Source organism: Eriocheir sinensis, chromosome 61, assembly GCF_024679095.1.
Source record: "Eriocheir sinensis breed Jianghai 21 chromosome 61, ASM2467909v1, whole genome shotgun sequence".
NCBI classification, from domain to species: Eukaryota; Metazoa; Arthropoda; class Malacostraca; order Decapoda; family Varunidae; genus Eriocheir; species Eriocheir sinensis.
The window spans coordinates 3,307,580-3,328,537 of record NC_066569.1 but is presented as its reverse complement, the minus strand read 5'-3'; the positions used below and the strand labels follow the sequence as shown (position 1 = coordinate 3,328,537).

At 43.5% G+C, this 20,958-nt stretch overlaps 3 protein-coding genes across 3 annotated transcripts in view; 1 reads left to right on the top strand and 2 right to left on the bottom strand.

Moving 5' to 3' along the window:
- The window catches only part of LOC126986008 (uncharacterized), a 109,128-nt gene that overhangs the window by 7,178 nt on the left and 80,992 nt on the right, over positions 1-20,958 (top strand). The window contains exons 3-12 of the mRNA XM_050841694.1: positions 363-505; positions 1,372-1,527; positions 3,939-4,000; positions 4,042-4,090; positions 5,811-5,965; positions 6,735-7,432; positions 7,538-8,882; positions 14,851-15,091; positions 15,439-15,552; positions 17,326-19,063. Of these exons, the coding sequence (XP_050697651.1) occupies positions 363-505; positions 1,372-1,527; positions 3,939-4,000; positions 4,042-4,090; positions 5,811-5,965; positions 6,735-7,432; positions 7,538-8,882; positions 14,851-15,091; positions 15,439-15,552; positions 17,326-17,526 (3,164 nt within the window). The 3' untranslated portion in view covers positions 17,527-19,063. The remainder of the gene's footprint in view (positions 1-362; positions 506-1,371; positions 1,528-3,938; positions 4,001-4,041; positions 4,091-5,810; positions 5,966-6,734; positions 7,433-7,537; positions 8,883-14,850; positions 15,092-15,438; positions 15,553-17,325; positions 19,064-20,958) is intronic.
- Positions 16,041-20,958, bottom strand: part of LOC126986144 (GATOR complex protein NPRL2-like) — a 95,644-nt gene continuing 90,726 nt past the window's right edge. The window contains 1 exon segment of the mRNA XM_050842036.1: positions 16,041-17,455. The gene's annotated coding sequence lies outside the window, so the exon portion shown is untranslated.
- The window catches only part of LOC126986143 (GATOR complex protein NPRL2-like), a 95,573-nt gene continuing 90,655 nt past the window's right edge, over positions 16,041-20,958 (bottom strand). Inside the window, exon 9 of the mRNA XM_050842035.1 lies at positions 16,041-16,427. The gene's annotated coding sequence lies outside the window, so the exon portion shown is untranslated. The remainder of the gene's footprint in view (positions 16,428-20,958) is intronic.

Here is a 20,958-nt window from a genome sequence, read left to right as displayed (position 1 = left end):
CTTTCCCTTCCCTTCTCTTTCCTACCCTTTCCTTCCCTTCCGTTCTCTCTCCTTCCTTTCCCTTCCCTTCTCTTTCCTACCCTTTCCTTCCCTTCCCTTCTCTTTCCTACCCTTTCCTTCCCTTCCCTTCTCTTTCCTACCCTTCCCTTCCCTTCCTTTCCCTTCTCTCTCCTTCCCTTCTCTTTCCTACCCTTTCCTTCCCTTCCCATTTCTCTTTCCCTTCCCTTCTCTTTCCTACCCTTCCCTTCCCTTCCCTTCCCTTCCCTACCCTTTCCATTCCATCCCAACCCTTCCCAACTCCTCCTCATCCTCCTCATCCTCCTCATCCTCCTCCTCATCCACCTCACCCATTCCCCCGGCAGGTGTGGTGGCCTATGTGGAGGTGCGGGTGGAGAGGGACAACCGCTCAGCCGTCATCCGGGAGCAGCTCAAGGCTCTGGGGGCGCAGGTTGACATCCGGCTCACCCGTAACACCACCCACGTCATATTCCGGGAGGGTTCCATGGTGGGTGAGCGGGTGTTTGTTTGTTTGTTTTGTTGTTGTTTTGCTTTTCCTGTTCTTGTTGTTGTTCTTTTTTTATTTGTGTGTAACCTAACCTTGTCAGTTCCCTTCTTCTTTCCCTTCCCTTCCCTTTCCAACCATTCTCTTCCCTTCCCTTCCCTTCCCTTCCCTATCATTCCCTTTCCAACGTTTCTCTTCCCTTCTCTTCCCTTCCCTTCCCTTCCCTTCCCTTCCCTATCATTCCCTTTCCAATCATTCTCTTCTCTTCCCTTCCCTTCCCTTCCCTTCCCTTCCCTATCATTCCCTTTCCAACCATTCTCTTCCCTTCCCTTCCCTTCCCTTCCCTATCATTCCCTTTCCAACCTTTCTCTTCCCTTCCCTTCCCTTCCCTTCCCTTCCCTATCATTCCCTTTCCAACCTTTCTCTTCTCTTCCCTTCTCTTCCCTTCCCTTCCCTTCCCTTCCCTATCATTCCCTTTCCAACCATTCTCTTCTATCTTCTTCCTATCCCTTCTATTCCCTTCCCTTCCTTTCCCTTGTCTTCCCTTCCCTTCCCTTCCTAGCCTCTTCCATCTCATCCCATCCCTTCTCCTTCCCTTCCCTATGCTTTTCCCTTCTCTTCCCTTCCCTTCCTTACCCTTCTCTACCCTTCCCTTCTCCCAACCCTACCCTTCCCATCCCTTCCCTCAACCTAACCTAACCTAACACATCCCTAACTAACCCCTTCTCATCCCTTCCCTTCCTTACCCTTCTCTACCCTTCCCTTCTCCCAACCCTACCCTTCCCATCCCTTCCCTCAACCTAACCTAACCTAACACATCCCTAACTAACCCTTCCTTAACCTAACCTAACCTAACCCACCCCCTCCAGAGTGTGTTCCTGCGTGCCCGAGAGCGTGGGCTGCACATCCTCTCGTCCTTATGGGTGGAGGCATGTCGGGTGTCGCAGAGCCACGCCCCGGAAGGCCTCTACCCAAGCACCTCAATGGAGACCTATTCCTCGGGCCTACACATCACCAAGAAGAAGGTTAGGGTGCAGAGATGTATTGGGGTGTTAGTGAAGGAGGGAGCTATATTCTTTGTTCAGTGAAGTAGACGGGCTGTAAAAATAAATAGAGGCTGTGAAATGGAGAGATAGGGTGCAGGAGTATGTCAGGGAGAGAGGTGAAAGATCCTTGAGAAACTTTGAGCAGGCAAGGAGGGAGTGTCTGGATAGAGAGAGATGGAAACTCTTCTGCCGTGGCCATCCCCGTCAAAAATGAATGAATGAATGAAAATAATATAAAAAAAATGATTAGCTTTGTTGGGGTGTTAGTGAAGGAGGGAGGCTGCAAGAACGAGGAGCTATATTCTTTGTTCAGTGAAGTAGACGGGCTGTAAAAATAGAGGCTGTGAAATGGAGAGATAGGGTGCAGGAGTATGTCAGGGAGAGAGGTGAAAGATCTTTGAGAAACTTTGAGCAGGCAAGGAAGGAGTGTCTGGATAGAGAGAGGTGGAAACTCTTCTGCCGTGGCCATCCCCTGGTGGGAGCTTCAAGGGGCAGGCGTCAACGATGAATGAATGAATGAAAATAATATAAAAAAAATTATTAGCTTTGTTGGGGTGTTAGTGAAGGAGGGAGGCTACAAGAACAAGGAGCTGTATTCTTTGTCCAGTGAAGGAGACAGGCTGTAAAAATAAATAGGGAGGCTGTAATATAAAAAAATGATTAGCTTTGTTGGGGTGTTAGTGAAGGAGGGAGGCTGCAAGAACAAGGGGCTGTATTCTTTGTTCAGTGAAGGAGACAGGCTGTAAAAACAAACATAAGTAGCTGTGTTATTTGTTTAGTGAAGGAGAGAGGCTGTAACATCAAAAAAAAAATTACATAGCTTTTATTTTATTTTATTTTTTTATCTTTATTTAGCGAAGCAGACAGACATCGCTCTAACTGGTCCTGTGCCTGCCCTGCCTTCTTAAATACCTAGGTTACCATTCTGCTGATCTGGTTGTCCAAACATACTTACACAATTAGTGGCATGATGTTGATTTAGCCTGGTAGCAGCGGGGATCATGTTTCTTAATAGTCCCTCTAAGCGAGAAAAGTGAGAAAAAATCATCACTCACACAAACTATTTCATAATATATATCAAAGTATTTGTGATCGTTTTATATATCATCTATTTTGGGGGGTTAAAATCACGGCACAAATTTGGCCCATCGCTGCTACACGGTAAAGCCACAAATTTGGCCCGTCGCTGCTACACGGTAAAGACACAAATTTGGCCCGTTGCTGCTACACGGTAAAGCCACAAATTTGCCCCGTCGCTGCTACACGGTAAAGCCACAAATTTGCCCCATCGCTGCTACACGGTAAAGCCACAAATTTGGCCCGTTGCTGCTACATGGTAAAGCCACAAATTTGGCCCGTTGCTACATGTAAAGCCACAAATTTGGCCGTTGTTGCTACGGTAAAGCCACAAATTTGGCCCGTCGCTGCTACACGGTAAAGCCACAAATTTGGCTGTCATTGTTACACGGTAAAGCCACAAATTTGGCCGTGCTGCTACACGGTAAAGCCACAAATTTGGCCGTCTGCTTCGGTAAAGCCACAAATTTGGTTTGTTGCTGCTACGGTAAAGCCACAAATTTGGCCCATTGTTGCTACACGGTAAAGCCACAAATTTGGCCCGTTGTTGCTACATCGGTAAAGCCACAAATTTGGCCCGTTGCTGCACGGTAAAGCCACAAATTTGGCCTGTCACTGCTACACGAAGACAAATTTGGTCCCGTCGCTGCTACACGGTAAAGCCAAATTTGGCTGCACATGCTGCTTGTAAAGACACAAATTTGGCCTCGACACATACCGGGCTGATACAGATTCCGTTAATAATAAGATTTCTGAAGTTAAATTTAATTGGTGTAGGTTTTTCTATTTTACAGTAAAGAGGAAAAAAAAGGGAATGTGGGCAAGTTTGTACCAGTGGTCTTTTTTTTCCCTTCTATTATTTATCCGCCCCTGTCCACCCAGCAGTGAATGGGTACCAGGTATTAATTGGGGGTTGTGTTCCGTCTCCTGGGGTCTGTTCTCTTCTATGATTCCTTCCCCTTCTGTCTCTCTCCGGCATATGACCACAGATGTTGCGCCGACTAAACGAAACTTTCCAAACTTTTTCCGTCTCCTGGGGTCTGTTCCCTTCTCCTATGATTCCTTCCCCTTCTGTCTCTCTCCGGCATATGACCACAGACGTTGCGCCGACTAAACGAAACTTTCCAAACTTTCTATTATTTATTTATTTACCTATTTTCACCTTTGAGCTGCATCCCTCCTTGTATAATAGAAGTGTAATATTAGTAGTGGTGGCAGCAGGAAGACTTGCATACATGATTATACTCTTATACGCACTCAACCCTTCCTTTATAAAATCCACACCATCTACTAACTCTTCCCTCCTTACGCAGAGGCCGAAGTCGATGCAGCCGAGGGACTTCAGCGACGAGGCGGGCATGCGGGGTGCAGCGGAGTACAGAAGCCGCCGCTGCCGCCACGCCGCCTTTACCTGTTGAAGCTGCCTCCCGGGTTCTGTACGCCGAGACACAGGGTCGTCAAGAAGGTGAGGAGGTGGAGAGGAAGGATGGGAGGGGTAGGTAAGGTACAGGGCAGTGAAGGGGGAAGGATGGATGGTAGAGGGAAGGGAAGGATGGGAAGATTAGGGAATAGGGTTGGGATAGTAAGGGAAGGAGGAAGGAGAATGAAAGGGAGAAAGAAGGCAGGATTCAGAGATGGATGGTAGAGGAAGGAGGGAGGATGGGAAGTTTAGGGTGTCGGGTTGGGATTGTAAGGGACGGGAGGAAGGAAGGGGAATGAAAAGGGAGAGAAAGGAAGGCAAGGATTTACAGAGATGGATGGTAGAGGGAAGGAAGGGAGGGATGGGAAGATTAGGGAGTAGGGTTGGGATAGTAAGGGAAGGGAGGAAGGGAGGGGAATGAAAAGGGAGAGAAAGGAAGGCAAGGATTTACAGAGATGGATGGTAGAGGGAAGGGAGGGAGGGATGGGAAGATTAGGGAGTAGGGTTGGGATAGTAAGGGAAGGGAGGAAGGAGGAAATAAAAAAGGGAGAGAAAGGCAAGATTACAGAGATGGATGGTAGGGAAGGGAGGAGGATGAAGATGAGAGTAGGGTTGGGATAGTAAGGGAAGGAGGAAGGAGGGAACAAGGGGAGAAAGGAAGGCAAGATGGATGGTAGAGGGATACAGAGATGGATGGTAGAAAGAATGGGGAAGGAAGGGGAAGAAGAGGAAGAAAATAGGATGGGAAGGACTTTCTAATCAGTCCTCCCTTCCTTTCTCTTCTGTTTTGTCTTCATGCCCTTCTTTCTTCCTCTCCTGTTATCCTTTACTTCTGTTTTGTCTTATTCTCTTCTTCCACTCTTCCATTTTTCCTGTTTTCTTCCTTCTGGTCCTTCTTTCTTCCTTTCCTGTTTTCTTTCTTCCTTTCCTGTTTTCTTCTTTTGTCTCTCTTTCTTCCTTCTCTTTTGTCTGTTTTTCTTCCTTCTTTCATTTCTGTTTTGTCCACTCTTCCATTTTTCCTGTTTTATTCTTGTGTCCTTCTTTCTTCCTTTCCTGTTTTCTTTCTTCCTTTCCTGTTTTCTTTCTTCCTTTCCTGTTTTCTTCTTGTGTCTGTCTTTCTTCCTTCTGGTCCTTCGTTCTTTCTTTCCTGTTTTCTTTCTTCCTTTCCTGTTTTCTTTCTTCCTTTCCTGTTTTCTTTCTTCCTCTCCTGTTTTCTTTCTTCCTTTCCTGTTTTCTTTCTTCCTTTCCTGTTTTCTTCTTGTTTCTTTCCTCCTTCTGGTCCTTCTTTCTTCCTTTCCTGTTTTCTTTCACTTCTGTTTTGTCTTATTCTCTTCTTCCATTCTTTTCTTTTTCCTGTTTTCTTCTTGTGTGTTTTTCTTCCTCCTTCCTTCCCTCTCCTCCCTCCTTCTCTCCTATTTTATATCCCATTATGCTCTTTTTTCTAGTGTATTATTTTCTTATTCCTTCATTCTCTGCTCCATTCATCTCTTACACTGCTCCCTGTCACACTAACAGTCCTAACACTCACTCTTCTCCCTTCCTCTGCCCCTCACTCTTCTCCTGTTCTCCCTGTCACACTAACACTCCTCCTCACTCTTCTCCCTTCCTCTGCCCCTCACTCTTCTCCTGTTCTCCCTTTCACACTAACACTCCTCCTCACTCTTCTCCCTTCCTCTGCCCCTCACTCTTCTCCTGTTCTCCCTGTCACACTAACACTCCTCCTCACTCTTCTCCCATTCTCCCTCTCACTCCCTCTCTCCCCCAGGACATCAACTCCCCCCTGTTCGGCATTGGTCACCTGCTCTCCCCGCGCTATAAGGTCAACGGCAACTCGACCTGTGAGGAGGAAGAGGAGGAGGAGGAGGAGGAGTCAGAATCAGAGGACATATGTACCCCACTTGCCCAGAGGTTGTACAGAAGGTGAGAGTGTGTGTGTGTGTGTGTGTGTGTGTGTGTGTACGTGCAGTGGAAATGGGTTATATCAGGTGTGCATGTGGTGTTTCAGGATGGGATGTGGAAAGTAGTGAAAGCGTGTATGAGCGGTTGGGTATGGGTGTGACAGCAAATGGAGTGGATCGCGGAGTGGTGGAGTGGGTGAGGCATGGTGCGCTGAGGTGGTTCGGACATGTGATGAGTATGAAGGTGTGTAAGGGAGGGTGTGTCAGACTGTGAAGTGGACTGATAGGGTGAGTGAGTACTGGAGTGCGAGAGTTGGGAGTAACAGGATTGAATGTGCAGAGAGGGAGTGCCAGAACAGGGAGAGATGGAAGGATTGAGGGAGGGGATGTCAGACTGTGAGGTGGATCAATAGGGCAAGAGAGTTGGGAGTAACAAGATTGAATGTGCAGAGAGGGAGTGCCAGAACAGGGAGAGATGGAAGGATTGAGGGAGGGGATGTCAGACTGTGAGGTGGATCAATAGGGCAAGAGAGTTGGGAGTAACAGGATTGAATGTGCAGAGAGGGAGTGCCAGAACAGGGAGAGATGGAAGGATTGAGGGAGGGGGTGTCAGACTGTGTTGAATGTGCAGAGAGGGAGTGCCAGAACAGGGAGAGATGGAGACACTTCTGCTGCGGCCACCCCCTAGAGGGAACGTCCAGGGAGGCAGCAGGGTGTTGGGAATAGAGATGGATGGATAGATAACTCCATTTATATATATTTGTATCTATTTCTCTTTTCTTCCCAAACAGGTACATGTCGGGGCAGAAGGGTGGCAGGAGGATAGCAGAGGAGAAGGAGGAGGAGGAGGAAGAAGGAGAAGGACCAGGAAGAAGAGAAAAGGAGGAGGAGGAAGAAGGAGAAGGACCAGGAAGAAGAGAAAAGGAGGAGGAGGAAGAAGGAGAAGGACCAGGAAGAAGAGAAAAGGAGGAGGAGGAAGAAGGAGAAGGACCAGGAAGAAGAGAAAAGGAGGAGGAGGAGGCTAGGAGAACAGACAAGGAAGAGAGAGAGAACGAGAAAGAGACAAGTTGTGATGCTGTTAGTCATAGAAAGCGGAACGAAGACGACTTCCACATCTCAGACGACGGAAGCATCAAACTCCACCTCGACGGAAGCGACTCATCCTCCCAGAGGCCGAGCGTGGAGGTGGTGAATGAGGGCGAGTCAGCCACCTTACAGCACCAGCGACTCGCCTCCACCACGAGTCATGAGTCACGGCCGAGGAAGGAGGAGGACCCAGCGGAGAGCGATGAGTCTAAGTCGTCGCCGAGTCTGGAGTTGAACGTTGAGTCAATATTGATGAGACTCGGGACAGAGGGTCAGGAGGGTGAGTCGGAGAAGGGGGACTCACCTAAACGACTCATCACTGCTCGGAACAACACCAGAGTCACCACCACCACCACCACCACCACCACAACACCAGGAAAGAGAAAAAGAGAAAGAAGAGGAAGTGGAGAAGGAGAACCACATATACAACCACTCCACATGCAACCACATCCCTCCACCACCACCAACAACAACTCCACCACACTAATGAAGAGAAAAAGAGAAAGAGGAGGAGAAGGAGAACCACATATACAACCACTCCACATGCAACCACATCCCTCCACCACCACCAACAACAACTCCACCACACCAGTGAAGAGAAAAAGAGAAAGAGGAAGTGGAGAAGGAGAACCACATATACAACCACTCCACATGCAACCACATACCACCACCACCACCACCAACTCCACCACACCAATGAAGAGAAAAAGAGAAAGAGAAGATCCACAACCACATCCATCCACCTCCTCCACATCCTCCTCCATAGACATCCCCTTGAGAAGACAGTCCCTAAGGCTCGCATCCAGACCCCAAGACAGCCCTGGGGACATACTACGAGGTCTAGGGTCGCAAAACTCCCCTCCAGAAGACCGAGTGCAGAAAAGACGAAAGTACGACAACTCTCCTGAATGTAAAACTGCTGTGGGACGTAACGAAACACATCCAGAGAGCGGAACAAGAACGGAAGAAGCAGGAATGTCAAGCGGCAGCAGTAGCAGATTGAGGGAGGATACAGGGGAAGCAGGAGGATCAAGCAGTACCAGAGAAGAAGTTAGCAGTGTAAACTCTTGGGGTATCAGCGACAGGAAGCAGAAGACCTCACCGGCAAGAATGGAAGCAGGACGGAAAGCAGGAATATCAAGCAGTAGCAGGGAGGTTAGCCGTGTAAACTCTTGGGGTATGAGCAAAGGGAAGCAGAAGACCTCACCGACAGGAATGGAAGCAGGATGGAAAGCAGGAATATCAAGCAGTAGCAGGGAGGTTAGCAGTGTAAACTCTTGGGATATGAGCAAAGGGAAGCAGAAGACCTCACCGACAGAGGAAGTGAAGGGAAGGGAGGTTGAGATCCCAGCATCCCAGCGTGACTTCCCTCTCCTCTCGCAAGGCTTCGGGACACAGCGCGGGCGACGTCGTCTCATGTGCCTTGACGAGGATGTTACGCCGTCCCAAGACCTCATACAACCATCCACGCCGAACCCCAAGGACCGACGCAACGGCCCGTACACCGACATCCTCCACCCTCCACCCAAAAAGGCAAGAACGAGATGCCACAACCGAGAACTCTTCACCCAAACAACCTCACCGAATGCACAAACGGAGTCACAGAGAGGCGAACCGTCGAGTCGAGTCAGGTCAGGTGAATCCGAGGGCCAGGTCGTGACGTCAACGGTAGGGGAGGATAACGTGTTTGTGGAACCGCGACTCGAGCTTCTGCCGAGGCCACGGAGATCGACAGAGGAGTTCAAGATGGGGTGTGCAGGCCGCCCCGTGCCGAAGAAGGGTGCGCGGAGGAACGGCCAGCGTCGGGTGTCTGGGCCGTCATCCTTCCTCTGCCTTACTAGTCTGCATTCAAGGTGAGGTGATGTGCTGTATGATAACTCTATTTATTTATACTGATGCCACTGTCTCCGTACACTAACTCTTCTTCATTCACTCATGCCACTGTCTCTAAACACTAACTCTTCTTCATTCACTCATGCCACTGTCTGTAAACACTAACTCTTCTTCATTCACTCATGCCACTGTCTGTAAACACTAACTATTTTATTTACCCTTGTCACCGTCTCAATGTTAACTCTACACTCGGTACACTAACTCTCCTTATCCTAATCTATGCTCATGACAGTCCCCAAACACTAACTTCACACTACTCACTAACTCTGCCTTATCAACTCTTTCTTTTTGTTCTTCATCTTCTTTGTTTAGTGATCTTGTTTTCCTTGCTTTATCTTCTCTCATGTCACTCTTCTTTTTGTTCTTCATCTTCTTTAGCATTCTTATTTTACCAATTAATCAACTTTACGAACACTGAGTCCTCTGTTTCTATACTCCACACACACACACACACACACACACACACACACACACACACTGACTCCACATCACGTCAACTCATTCCTAGTCTGTTTTAGTATGACGGAAGTGTTTTTCAGTGTGATTCCTTGCTTTATTTTGTGTTTTATATCGATCCCTCTGTTTCTATACTCCACACACACACACACACACACACACACACACACACTGACGCTGACTCCACATCACGTCAACTCATTCCTAGTCTGTTTTAGTATGACGGAAGTGTTTTTCAGTGTGATTCCTTGCTTTATTTTGTGTTTTATATCGATCCCTCTGTTTCTATACTCTACACACACACACACACACACACACTGATGCTGACTCCACATCACGTCAACTCATTCCTAGTCTGTGTTAATATGATGGAAGTGTTTTTCAGTGTGATTTCTTGCTTTATTTTGTGTTTTATATCGATCCCTCTGTTTCTATACTCCACACACACACACACACACACACACACACACTGACGCTGACTCCACATCACGTCAACTCATTCCTGTATTAATATGATGGAAGTGTTTTTCAGTGTGATTCCTTGCTTTATTTTGTGTTTTGTGTTGCATTGAGGAACGGCAATTTATAGGGCGAGTGTTTGTACGCCTCAAGCATGTTTTATACCTTTTGTTTTGTGATAGATTTAATTCTTTATGATGTTTGATGAGTAAAAAATTGGACTTTGCTTCAAACATGTTCACCTTTTTTTGTGTGTGAATTTACCTTTGATGGAAAATTAAAGACAAAAAATTACTCCATCCTTAATAAACATTTCGTGGCTTCACCTTTGACATTTTCCTTTACTTCAAACATGTTCCTCTGTTTTAGTGAATTGACCTTTGATAGAAAATCAGAGACAAAAAGAATACCTTGAGGATTTACCCTCTCGCGCACGATGACGCATTTTGCGTCATCAAGGGTAAAAGGTCCTGGCGCACGATGACGCAAAATACGTCATAAACTTCAAAAAATTGATGAAAAATTAAGTTTTCGGTGAAAATGCGTCAAATTTGGGAGCATCATTTGTTGGGGTAAATTTCTTAATGGCAACATATGGCAACCTTTCTATGGAGCGTAGATGAGGAGCTTTGAGCGATTTTTAGTTGTTAGGCTACTCTGACGGGAGAGGAAAAAAATACAGTTTTCTCGGTGTAACTCGGGAACTAATAGGCATATGAGGATTTTGAGGATACCATAAGAATTCTCACTAAATTCCGCTTCGAAATATATATTTCGAGCTAGCGAGTTGGGTAGAGTTGGTACTTAGGATTTGTTGTCTATGGAGACTTGAAACAAGTCTGTATTGTTTATATATTATATTTTCCTCTATTTTTATTTGTGCATGTTCTAGTGCAAGTCTTTATGAAGCCATTGATACCAAATTTATTGGGGTACGATATATTTGTGAGGGTGAAATACAACCGGGAATGTAGAGTATTGCGGAGGCAAAAAAAGGCCGGTCGGGCCTGGGAAATGCTTGGTGAGTGGAACAGAAACTTATTGGAAACTTACGGTGCATGAGAGGGTTAATAGACTTTTCGTGGCTCCACCTTCGCCATTTTCCTCTTTTTTTTATAGCGAAATGACCACCGGAGGAAAATAAATTTGCCCTCTCTTGTCTGTGAGTGGGAATGTATTGCACGCTGTTCTGTTAGCTTAAGGATGAAGGCTGAGTGGCCATAATAAAAGATGACCTGTCACTCACAACCTCTTTTTCTCTCTCCGAATAACATAAGAAAATAACATCACATCTATACTATAAATTACAACATACCCATTCAAGATAAAACTACAGATACACACACACACACACACACACACACACACACTCTCTCTCTCTCCTCCCGAAATTGACCTCTCTTTCGGCCACCTCTTTTGATTCTTTTTTGTAGGAGCAGCGAGCAGCGGGCTTTTCTTTATTATTGTTTCCTTTTTTTGTGCCCTTGAGCTGTCTCCTTTGTTGTAAAAAAAAAAAAAAAAAAAAAAAAAAACATCACATTTATACACAGTAACACTTCAGATACCAACATAACCAGTCACACTAACACTGCTATCAACGTCCTATACACACACACACACACTCACACTAGAGATGCCAACATACCCACACACACAGTAACGCTACATGACATAATACATACTCACACACACTAACACTACTCCAACATAACCTTTCATACTAACACTGCGATTAACATCATATCCTACTGCCCCTACGAAGAACAACATACACACACATATATACACCCAACACACACACACACACACACACTATCAGAACACTAGGCATCCATATCTATGTATATTATGTATCATGTATCAATGTATGTGTGTTCCATGTTCTCTGGGATGTTGACTTACAGGTATTTTTGCTGTGTTTCTGAAATCTACGTAACATAAGAACAATCTCTCGTCTAAACTGACCACCTGGAAAACAGAAATTACTTAACGTTACTTATAAAAATTCTTCTGAAACCCATGCAACACAATAACAATTTTTCACCTAAACTAACCACCTGGAAAACAGAAATTACTTAGATGTTACTTATAAAAATTCTTCTGAAACTTACGTAATACAAGAACAATCTCTCGCCTAAACAAACCACCTGGAAAACAGAAATTACTTAGACGTTACTTATAAAAATTCTTCTGAAACTTACGCAACACAAGAACAATCTCTCGCCTAAACCAACCACCTAGAAAACATAAATTACTTAGACATTACTTATAAAAATTCTTCTGAAACCCACGCAACACAATAACAATCTCTCGCCTAAACTAACCACTTGGAAAACAGAAATTACTTAATGTTACTTATAAAAATTCTTCTGAAACCCACGCAACACAATAACAATCTCTCACCTAAACTAACCACCTGGAAAACATAAATTACTTAACGTTACTTATAAAAATTCTTCTGAAACTTACGTAATACAAGAACAATCTCTCGCCTAAACTGACCACCTGGAAAACATAAATTACTTAGACGTTACTTATAAAAATTCTTCTGAAACTTACGCAACACAAGAACAATCTCTCGCCTAAACTAACCATCTAGAAAACAGAAATTACTTTGACGTTACTTATAAAAATTCTTCTGAAACTTACGTAATACAAGAACAATCTCTCGCCTAAACTAACCACCTGGAAAACATAAATTACTTAACGTTACTTATAAAAATCCTGCCTCATACTATCAACATACGGACATACATACCGACCATCAATGTACTTATAATAATGCTTCACTTATGTACATGGAAGTAGAGGTTTGTATGATGTAAATGAGTTAGGTGTAATAGTATGTTGAAAAATTACTTACACGGTACTTATAAAAATTCTGCTTCATACTATCAACATACATACATACATACCAACCACCAATGTTACTTATAATAATACCTCACTTATGTACATGGTGAATAGAGGTTTGTATAATGTGAATGAGTTAGGTTTGATATTAAGTTGTGTATAATGAGTTAGGTGAAATATAAAGGAGTTAGATAGTGAATTAAGAGGTTAGGTAAGTTAGGGGTTGTCGTAGGAAGTTAGATATTAAAGAAGTTAAGTATAATGTTGATCTGTGTATGGAATGAAGAAGTTATTGGTATGATATGAAGAAGTTAGAGAGTATTAATTAAAGAAGTTATGTTTAGTGTTAATAATTTGTATATATGTAAAATGAAGAAGTTAGGTTGATATGAAGAAGTTAGATAGTATTAAAGAAGTTATGTTTAGTGTTAATAATTTGTATATATTTAAAATGAAGAAGTTAGATTGATATGAAGAAGTTAGATAGTGTTAAAGAAGTTATGTTTAGTGTTAATAATTTGTATATATTTAAAATGAAGAAGTTAGGTTGATATTGAGAAGTTATATAGTATTAAAGAAGTTATGTTTAGTGTTAATAATTTGTAGATATATAAAATGAAGAAGTTAAGTTGATATCAAGAAGTTAGATTGTATTAAAGAAGTTATGTTTAGTGTTAATAATTTGTATATATTTAAAATGAAGAAGTTAGGTTGATATTGAGAAGTTAAATAGTGTAAAAGAAGTTATGTTTAGTGTTAATAATTTGTATATATTTAAAATGAAGAAGTTAGGTTGATATTGAGAAGTTAGATAGTATTAAAGAAGTTATGTAGTGTCAAACATTTGTATATATTTAAAATGAAGAAGTTAGGTTGATATCAAGAAGTTAGGTAGTATAAAAGAAGTTATGTTTAGTGTTAATAATTTGTATATATTTAAAATGAAGAAGTTAGGTTGATATTGAGAAGTTAGAATGTATTAAAGAAGTTATGTTTAGTGTTAATAATTTGTATATATTTAAAATGAAGAAGTTAGGTTGATATTGAGAAGTTAGAATGTATTAAAGAAGTTATGTTTAGTGTTAATAATTTGTATATATTTAAAATGAAGAAGTTAGGTTGATATTGAGAAGTTAGAATGTATTAAAGAAGTTATGTTTAGTGTTAATAATTTGTATATATTTAAAATGAAGAAGTTAAGTTGATATTGAGAAGTTAGATTGTAAGGAAGTTCAGTACAATGTCAATAATTTGTGTATATATAAAAATTAGAAGTTTGATATGATTATTAAGAAGTTATGTTTCAATTTTGCATATGCACCCAACTTCACCTAACCACAAGCTGACTCCACCTCTCATCCACTCATCCACATTGACAAGCTCGCCGTCCTCCCCTCATCCGCAAGCTTGGGTGGATGTAAGATGGAGGAGAGAGTGGAAGATGGCTAAACTACTCTACAACTTCACCTAACTACAAGCTGACTCCATCTCTCATCCACTCATCCACATTGACAAGCTCGCTGTCCTCCCATCATCTGCAAGCTTGGGTGGATGTAAGGTGGAGGAGAGTGGAAGATGGCTAAACTACTCTATAGCTCCACCTAACCGCACGCTAAATCCACCTCTCATCCACTCATCCACATTGACAAGTGCACCATCCCTCCATCATCCGCAAGCTAGGGGTGGATGTAAGGTGGAGGAGAGAGTGGAAGATGGCTAAACTACTCTACAACTTCGCCTAACCACAAGCTGACTCCACCTCTCATCCACTCATCCACATTGACAAGCTCGCCGTCCTCCCATCATCCACATGTTAGGGGTGGATGTAAGATGGAGGAGAGAGTGGAAGATGGCCAAACTATCCTATAGCTCCACCTAACCACATGCTAAATCCACCTCTCATCCACACATCCACAGTGACAAGCGTACCATCATCCCCTCATCCGCAAGCTTGGGTGGATGTAATAAGGAGGAGAGAGAGAGTGGAAGATGGCCAAACTATTCTGATTCCGCCTAACCACATGCTAAATCCACCTCTCATCCACTCATCCACATTGACAAACGCACCGTCTCCCATCATCCGCATTGGAAGAAGGTCAAACTACTCTATAACTCCACCTAACCATATACTAAATCCACCTCTCATCCACACATCCACAGTGACAAGCGCACCGTCATCCCCATCATCCGCAAGCTGGGGCGGTTCAAGGTGGGTGAGGGCGTGGACCATCGGACGTCCCATGTGGTGTGTGGGGAGGAGCGACGCACTCTAAATCTCCTCCTCGCCATCGCGCGTGGCTGCTGGGTGGTGGATGTGTCGTGGGTCTACCGATCGCTGGAGGGCCGTGAATGGGCGCCTGAGGAACCCTTTGAGCTGGGTACCTTTGCCCCTGCTGCTAAGGTAGGTGCTCTCTCTTTCTCTCTCTCTCCCTCTCTTTCCTTCTTTCATTCTTCCTTTCTCCCTTTCTCATATTAACTCTCTCTCTTTCTGTCTCTCTCTCCCTCTCTTTAATTCTTTCATTCTTCCTTCCTCCCTTTCTCATATTAACTCTCTCTTTCTCTCTCTCTCCCTCTCTTTAATTCTTTCATTCTTCCTTTCTCCCTTTCTCATATTAACACTATCTCTTTCTCTCTCTCTCCCTCTCTTTAATTCTTTCATTCTTCCTTCCTCCCTTTTTCATACCTCTCTCCTTCCTTAATATACCGCTGGGCAAAACAAAACTCTTATTATTATTATTATTATTCTAGGTGTGTCGGAAGCAGCGGCAGGCCCAGGGCAGCTCGTATCGGCACACCCTCTTCTCTGGGGTGGGTAGGGTGTGTGTCCTGGACGGCTGCACCCCACCCTCGGCCCAGCTTAAGGTGAGGTGCTGGTGGTGGTGGTTGGGGGAGGGTGTTGCATCATACATGTACAGAGAGAGAGAGAATTGTATATATTTTATTTTTTTCATTAATCACAAATTGCACTCTTCAGTCTTGGGTAATTTGGGACACTAATGTATGCAATAGTTATTTTGTAGTATATAAGTTACATTACTCATTTGTTTATGGGCCGCATTCACAGTCATTTTGTTTGTTTTGATCGTTACCAATGGAGGCGATCGACGCTATATTATTTCCATGTGAAACTGGCCGATGGGGTAGTGGCAGCTGCGGGGTTAGCCTAGCCCTGCACCTCACCACACACTCTCAACACCTCTCGCTTCCTCTGCAGCCGCCACTACCCCATAGGCCAGTTTCACGTGGAAAACTATAGCGTCGATTGCTGTGACTCTGAAAGTGGCCGCATATCAATCTGACACACGGTGGTATATAGAAGCCTCATGTTGGGGTGACAAATACTTGGGATATGATATATAAAAGTTTATTTCGTAATTCGACAATGATAAATATGCACAGTTTCTTATCAGTATTTTTCCGTTGTAATTCCTTGCTATTGTAAAACCTGATTGGCGAGTCTATTGTGGCGTTGGCTTCCACTGGTCCTTACACAGTTCCAACACTTAGGGTCGTATTACAAGACATTTCACCGCCCAAGAACGCATATTTGACAAGGCTTTCATAGGAGTTTTGGGCATTTCCAGTAGTAGTTTTAAGAGCCTGGTGGTAGTTTGACCCTTCTGTACCGTGAACCTAAGAAATGCATATTTGACAAGGCTTTCATAGGAGTTTTGGGCATTTCCAGTAGTAGTTTTAAGAGCCTGGTGGTAGTTTGACCCTTCTTCTGTACCGTGAACCTAAGAAACGCATATTTGACAAGGCTTTCGTAGGAGTTTTGGGCATTTCCAGTAGCAGTTTTAAGAGCCTGGTGGTAGTCTGACCCTTCTGTACCGTGAACCAAAGGAAACACTCATTAGAACGTGACTGATCCACTCTTTGACCTTTAGAAATTGTTGATGTGAGAAGCGAAGGTGTCTTAAAATACCAGCCTTATTTTTTCCTCTCATATGTTACCTATAGCCAACATATGAGGGGAAGAGATAGGTGTTGGGGGTATGTGGCAGAGCAGAGGGGAGGAAAGGACCCACAAAAGCCAACTCAACAACGGACTCGCCTTGTTTCACTATACCAATGCAACTACTACCTTCATGTCATACTCAGTGTAAATATATGTTAGAAAATATATATGTACTGTTTATGGGAAGGATGAATTTATGTTTTATCAGTGGCATGTATCTTAACCTGTTTGAATATCACAGAAGAACTTCCCTCCTTCACTCCTTCTCATTCCTTCCTTCTCTCTTTTCCTCCCTCCTCCTCCCTCCTTCATTCCTCAGTCACTTCTTCCTTCCCTCTTTTCCTCCCTCTTTCACTCCTTCACTCCCTCCTTCTTTCCTTCCCTCCCTCCCTCATTCATTCACATCCTCCCTCTGTCCCTCCCTCACTCATATACACCTTTTCATCCTCTTCCTCCCTCACTTCCTTCACTCCCTTCCTCCCTCTCTCACCTTCACTCATTCACTCACCACACACAGGCATTATTTCCACCCCACACACATGCTTTCCTTCACTTCCTCCCTCTCTTCTGCACTCACTCACCCCATACATCTACGTTTTCACACACACCCTCCCCCTCTCCTACCTTCCCTCTTTCACCCCCTCACACACTCACGCACATCCTCCCCCCACACACAGGAGTTGCTGGAGCTGTGTGGCGCCTCCTTGGTCTCCAGAGTGCGCAGTGCCAGGGTCGTCATCGGCAGCGGTCCCATGTCACCCGGCACCCGACACAAAACCACACACAGCAGCCTGGTCACCCACGTCTCTGAAAAGTGGGTGTTGGACTCCATACAGCACCATAGGATACACCCGCTGCAGGACTACCTTGTTAGCTGACCCCCCGAGTGACCTAGCCTGACCTGACCTGACCTGGTAACTTATTCATGGCCTGATTTGACATTTGGGAGCACCAATAAAATAAAATAAATGATGTTGACCTTGACCTAGCCTGACCTGACCTGACCTAGTAACTTATTCATGCCCTGATTTGACATTTGGGAGCATTAATAAAAAAATGATGTTGACCTTGACCTGACCTAGTAACTTCTTCATGCCCCGTTTTTGACATTTGGGAGCACTAATAAAAAAAATGATGTTGGCCTTGACCTCCCCTGAGTGACCTACCTTGACCTGATTTGTTTTGGGAGCACTGTAATTAAAAGAAAATAATGTTGACCTTTATACAACATCACCTTTTTATCTACCACTACTTTTTTAGCTGACCTCCCCTGAGTGACCTAGCCCGACCTAACATGCCCTGACCTAACTTGACCTTTGGGAACATCGTAATAAAAGAAAATGATGTTGACCTTTGTACAGCATCACCTTGTCACTACCCTTGTTAGCTGACCTTCCCTGAGTGACCTAGCCTGACATAACTTGACCTTTGGGAGCATTGTAATAAAATAAATGATGTTGACCTCTATACAGCATCACCTTGTCACTACCTTGTTAGCTGACCTCCCAAGTGACCTAACCTGACCTGACCTAACTTATTCATGCCCTGATGTTGACCTCTATATATAGCACAATAGGATACACCCACTGCAGGACTACCTTGTTAGCTGACCTCTGCTATGACCTAACTTCCTGATCTACTGACCCAAAGTGACCTGACCTCTTAACCTGGTGATTAACTAATGACCTGGCTTGAACCTATGGCCTATTTATGATTTACTGATGGCTTGACCTGACCTATTGACGTCTCAGATTATTTGTTATTATTAGATACACACTGACGATGGATGTATGTAGTTTCAATGACCTGACCTGACCTGACCTGATTCCTAAGCCCAGTGACCTCCTGTGGCAATTCCCATGACCTCTCTGACCTCTGGCAATAAAGTACAATGAGTGACACATCCAACCCATTTGTTCATTAGGTTAAGTTTGTTTTCTTATAATTTAAATTTTGCCTTATTAAAACAACTTGTAAGACATGTAAGATAATAGCCTGACTTTCTTCTCTCTTACTTTGGGGAATATAGAACAAGTAGCAACATTCACCCACCCAATATGTTCATTAGGTTAAGTTTGTTTTCTTATAATTTAAAACTTGCCTTATTAAAACAACTTGTAAGACTTGTAAGATAACAGCCTGACACCTATCCACCTCATTTGTTCATTAGGTTAAGTTTGTTTTCTTATAATTTAAATCTTGCCTTATCAGAATGACTTGTAAGACTTGTAAGATAACAGCCTGACACCTATCCACCTCATTTGTTCATTAGGTTAAGTTTGTTTTCTTATAATTTAAATCTTGCCTTATCAAAATGACTTGTAAGACTTGTAAGATAACAGCCTGACTTTCTTATCTCTTACTTGGGCAATACAGTATGATTACCAACACTCACCCACCCCATATGTTCATTAGGTTAAGTGTATCTTCTTATAATTTCATTCCTGCCTTATCAAAATGACTTGTAAGACTTGTAAGATAACAGCCTGACTTTCTTATCTCTTACTTGGGCGATATGGTACGATTAGCAACACTGACTCACCCCATATGTTCCTTAGGTCATCATTTTTTACTCTAATTTAACTCATGCCTTATTAAACAGCCTTGTAAGATAACGCCCTGATTTTTCTGACCTCTGGCAATGTAGTATAATAGGTGATACATGCCCACCCTATTATGTTCATTAGGTTAAATATATATGTTCTTACCCTAACTTAACCCGGTAGCAGCGGGGATCATGATTCTTAATGGTCCCTCTAAGCAAGAAAAATGAGAAAAAAATCACCCCTCACACAAACCATTTCATAATATATATCAAAGCATTTGTGATCAGTTTTATGTATCATCTATTTTGGGGGGTTAAAATCATGGCACAAATTTGGCCCGTTGCTGCTTCACGGTAAAGCCACAAATTTGGCCCGTTGCTGCTTCACGGTAAAGCCACAAATTTGGCCCGTTGCTGCTACAAGGTAAAGCCACAAATTTGGCCCGTCGTTGCTACACGGTAAAGCCACAAATTTGGCCTGTCGTTGCTACACGGTAAAGCCACAAATTTGGCCCGTCGCTGCTACCGGGTTAAGTCATGCCTGATCAAAGTCTTGTACAATAAATAACACTGACTGTTGAATAAAATGTAAAAATGGAGAAGAAGAGAACATGAGTAGAATGAGAATAAGAGAAACCATGCAAAACCAGAGCTGTTATTAACCCGTCCACTGCAATTGGCACAGATTTGGCCTTCACTGGTAGCCTGGTAAGTTAGATATGATTATTAAGAAGTTATGTTTCAATTTTGCATATGCACCCAACTTCACCTAACCACAAGCTGACTCCATTTTCATCCGCTCATCCACATTGACAAGCTCGCCGTCCTCCCATCTTCCGCAAGCTTGGGTGGATGTAAGATGGAGGAAAGAGAGAGTGGAAGATGGCCAAACTATTGTATAACTCCATCTAACCACACGCTAAAAAAGGAAGCTATTAGTGGCCAAGTTATTGTACTCAGCGCATTGCATAGATGGTGTTGGTGCTGTCTTGTGTTTGTTATGTTTTTTGTGTTTCAGGAAGTCAGGTTCATGAGGTTGTGTTGCTAGTATGTCAGTCAGTCAGTGTGTTTCTTGTGTTGTGCGTCAGTATTGGAATCATTGTGTTCATCTACTATTTGTCTGTCTAGCTATTTTTTTTGTGTGTTTCGGTAAGTCAGGTTCACGAGGTTGTGTTGCTAGTATGTCAGTCAGTCAGTCAGTGTGTTTCTTGTGTTGTGCATCAGTATTGGAATCACTGTGTTCATCAACTATGTCTGTCTAAATATTTTTGTGTGTGTTTCGGTAAGTCAGGTTCATGAGGTTGTGTTGCTAGTATGTCAGTCAGTCAGTCAGTGTGTTTCTTGTGTTGTGCATCAGTATTGGAATCATTGTGTTCATCAACTATATGTCTGTCTAGCTAGTTTTGTGTGTGTTTCGGTAAGTAAGGTTCATGAGGTTGTGTTGCCAGTATGTCAGTCAGTCAGTGTGTTTCTTGTGTTGTGCATCAGTATTGGAATCATTGTGTTCATCAACTATATGTCTGTCTAGCTAGTTTTGTGTGTGTTTCGGTAAGTTAGGTTCATGAGGTTGTGTTGCTAGTATGTCAGTCAGTCAGTGTGTTTCTTGTGTTGTGCATCAGTATTGGAATCATTGTGTTCATCAACTATATGTCTGTCTAGCTAGTTTTGTGTGTGTTTCGGTAAGTAACGTTCATGAGGTTGTGTTGCCAGTATGTCAGTCAGTCAGTCAGTGTGTTTCTTGTATTGTGCATCAGTATTAGAATCA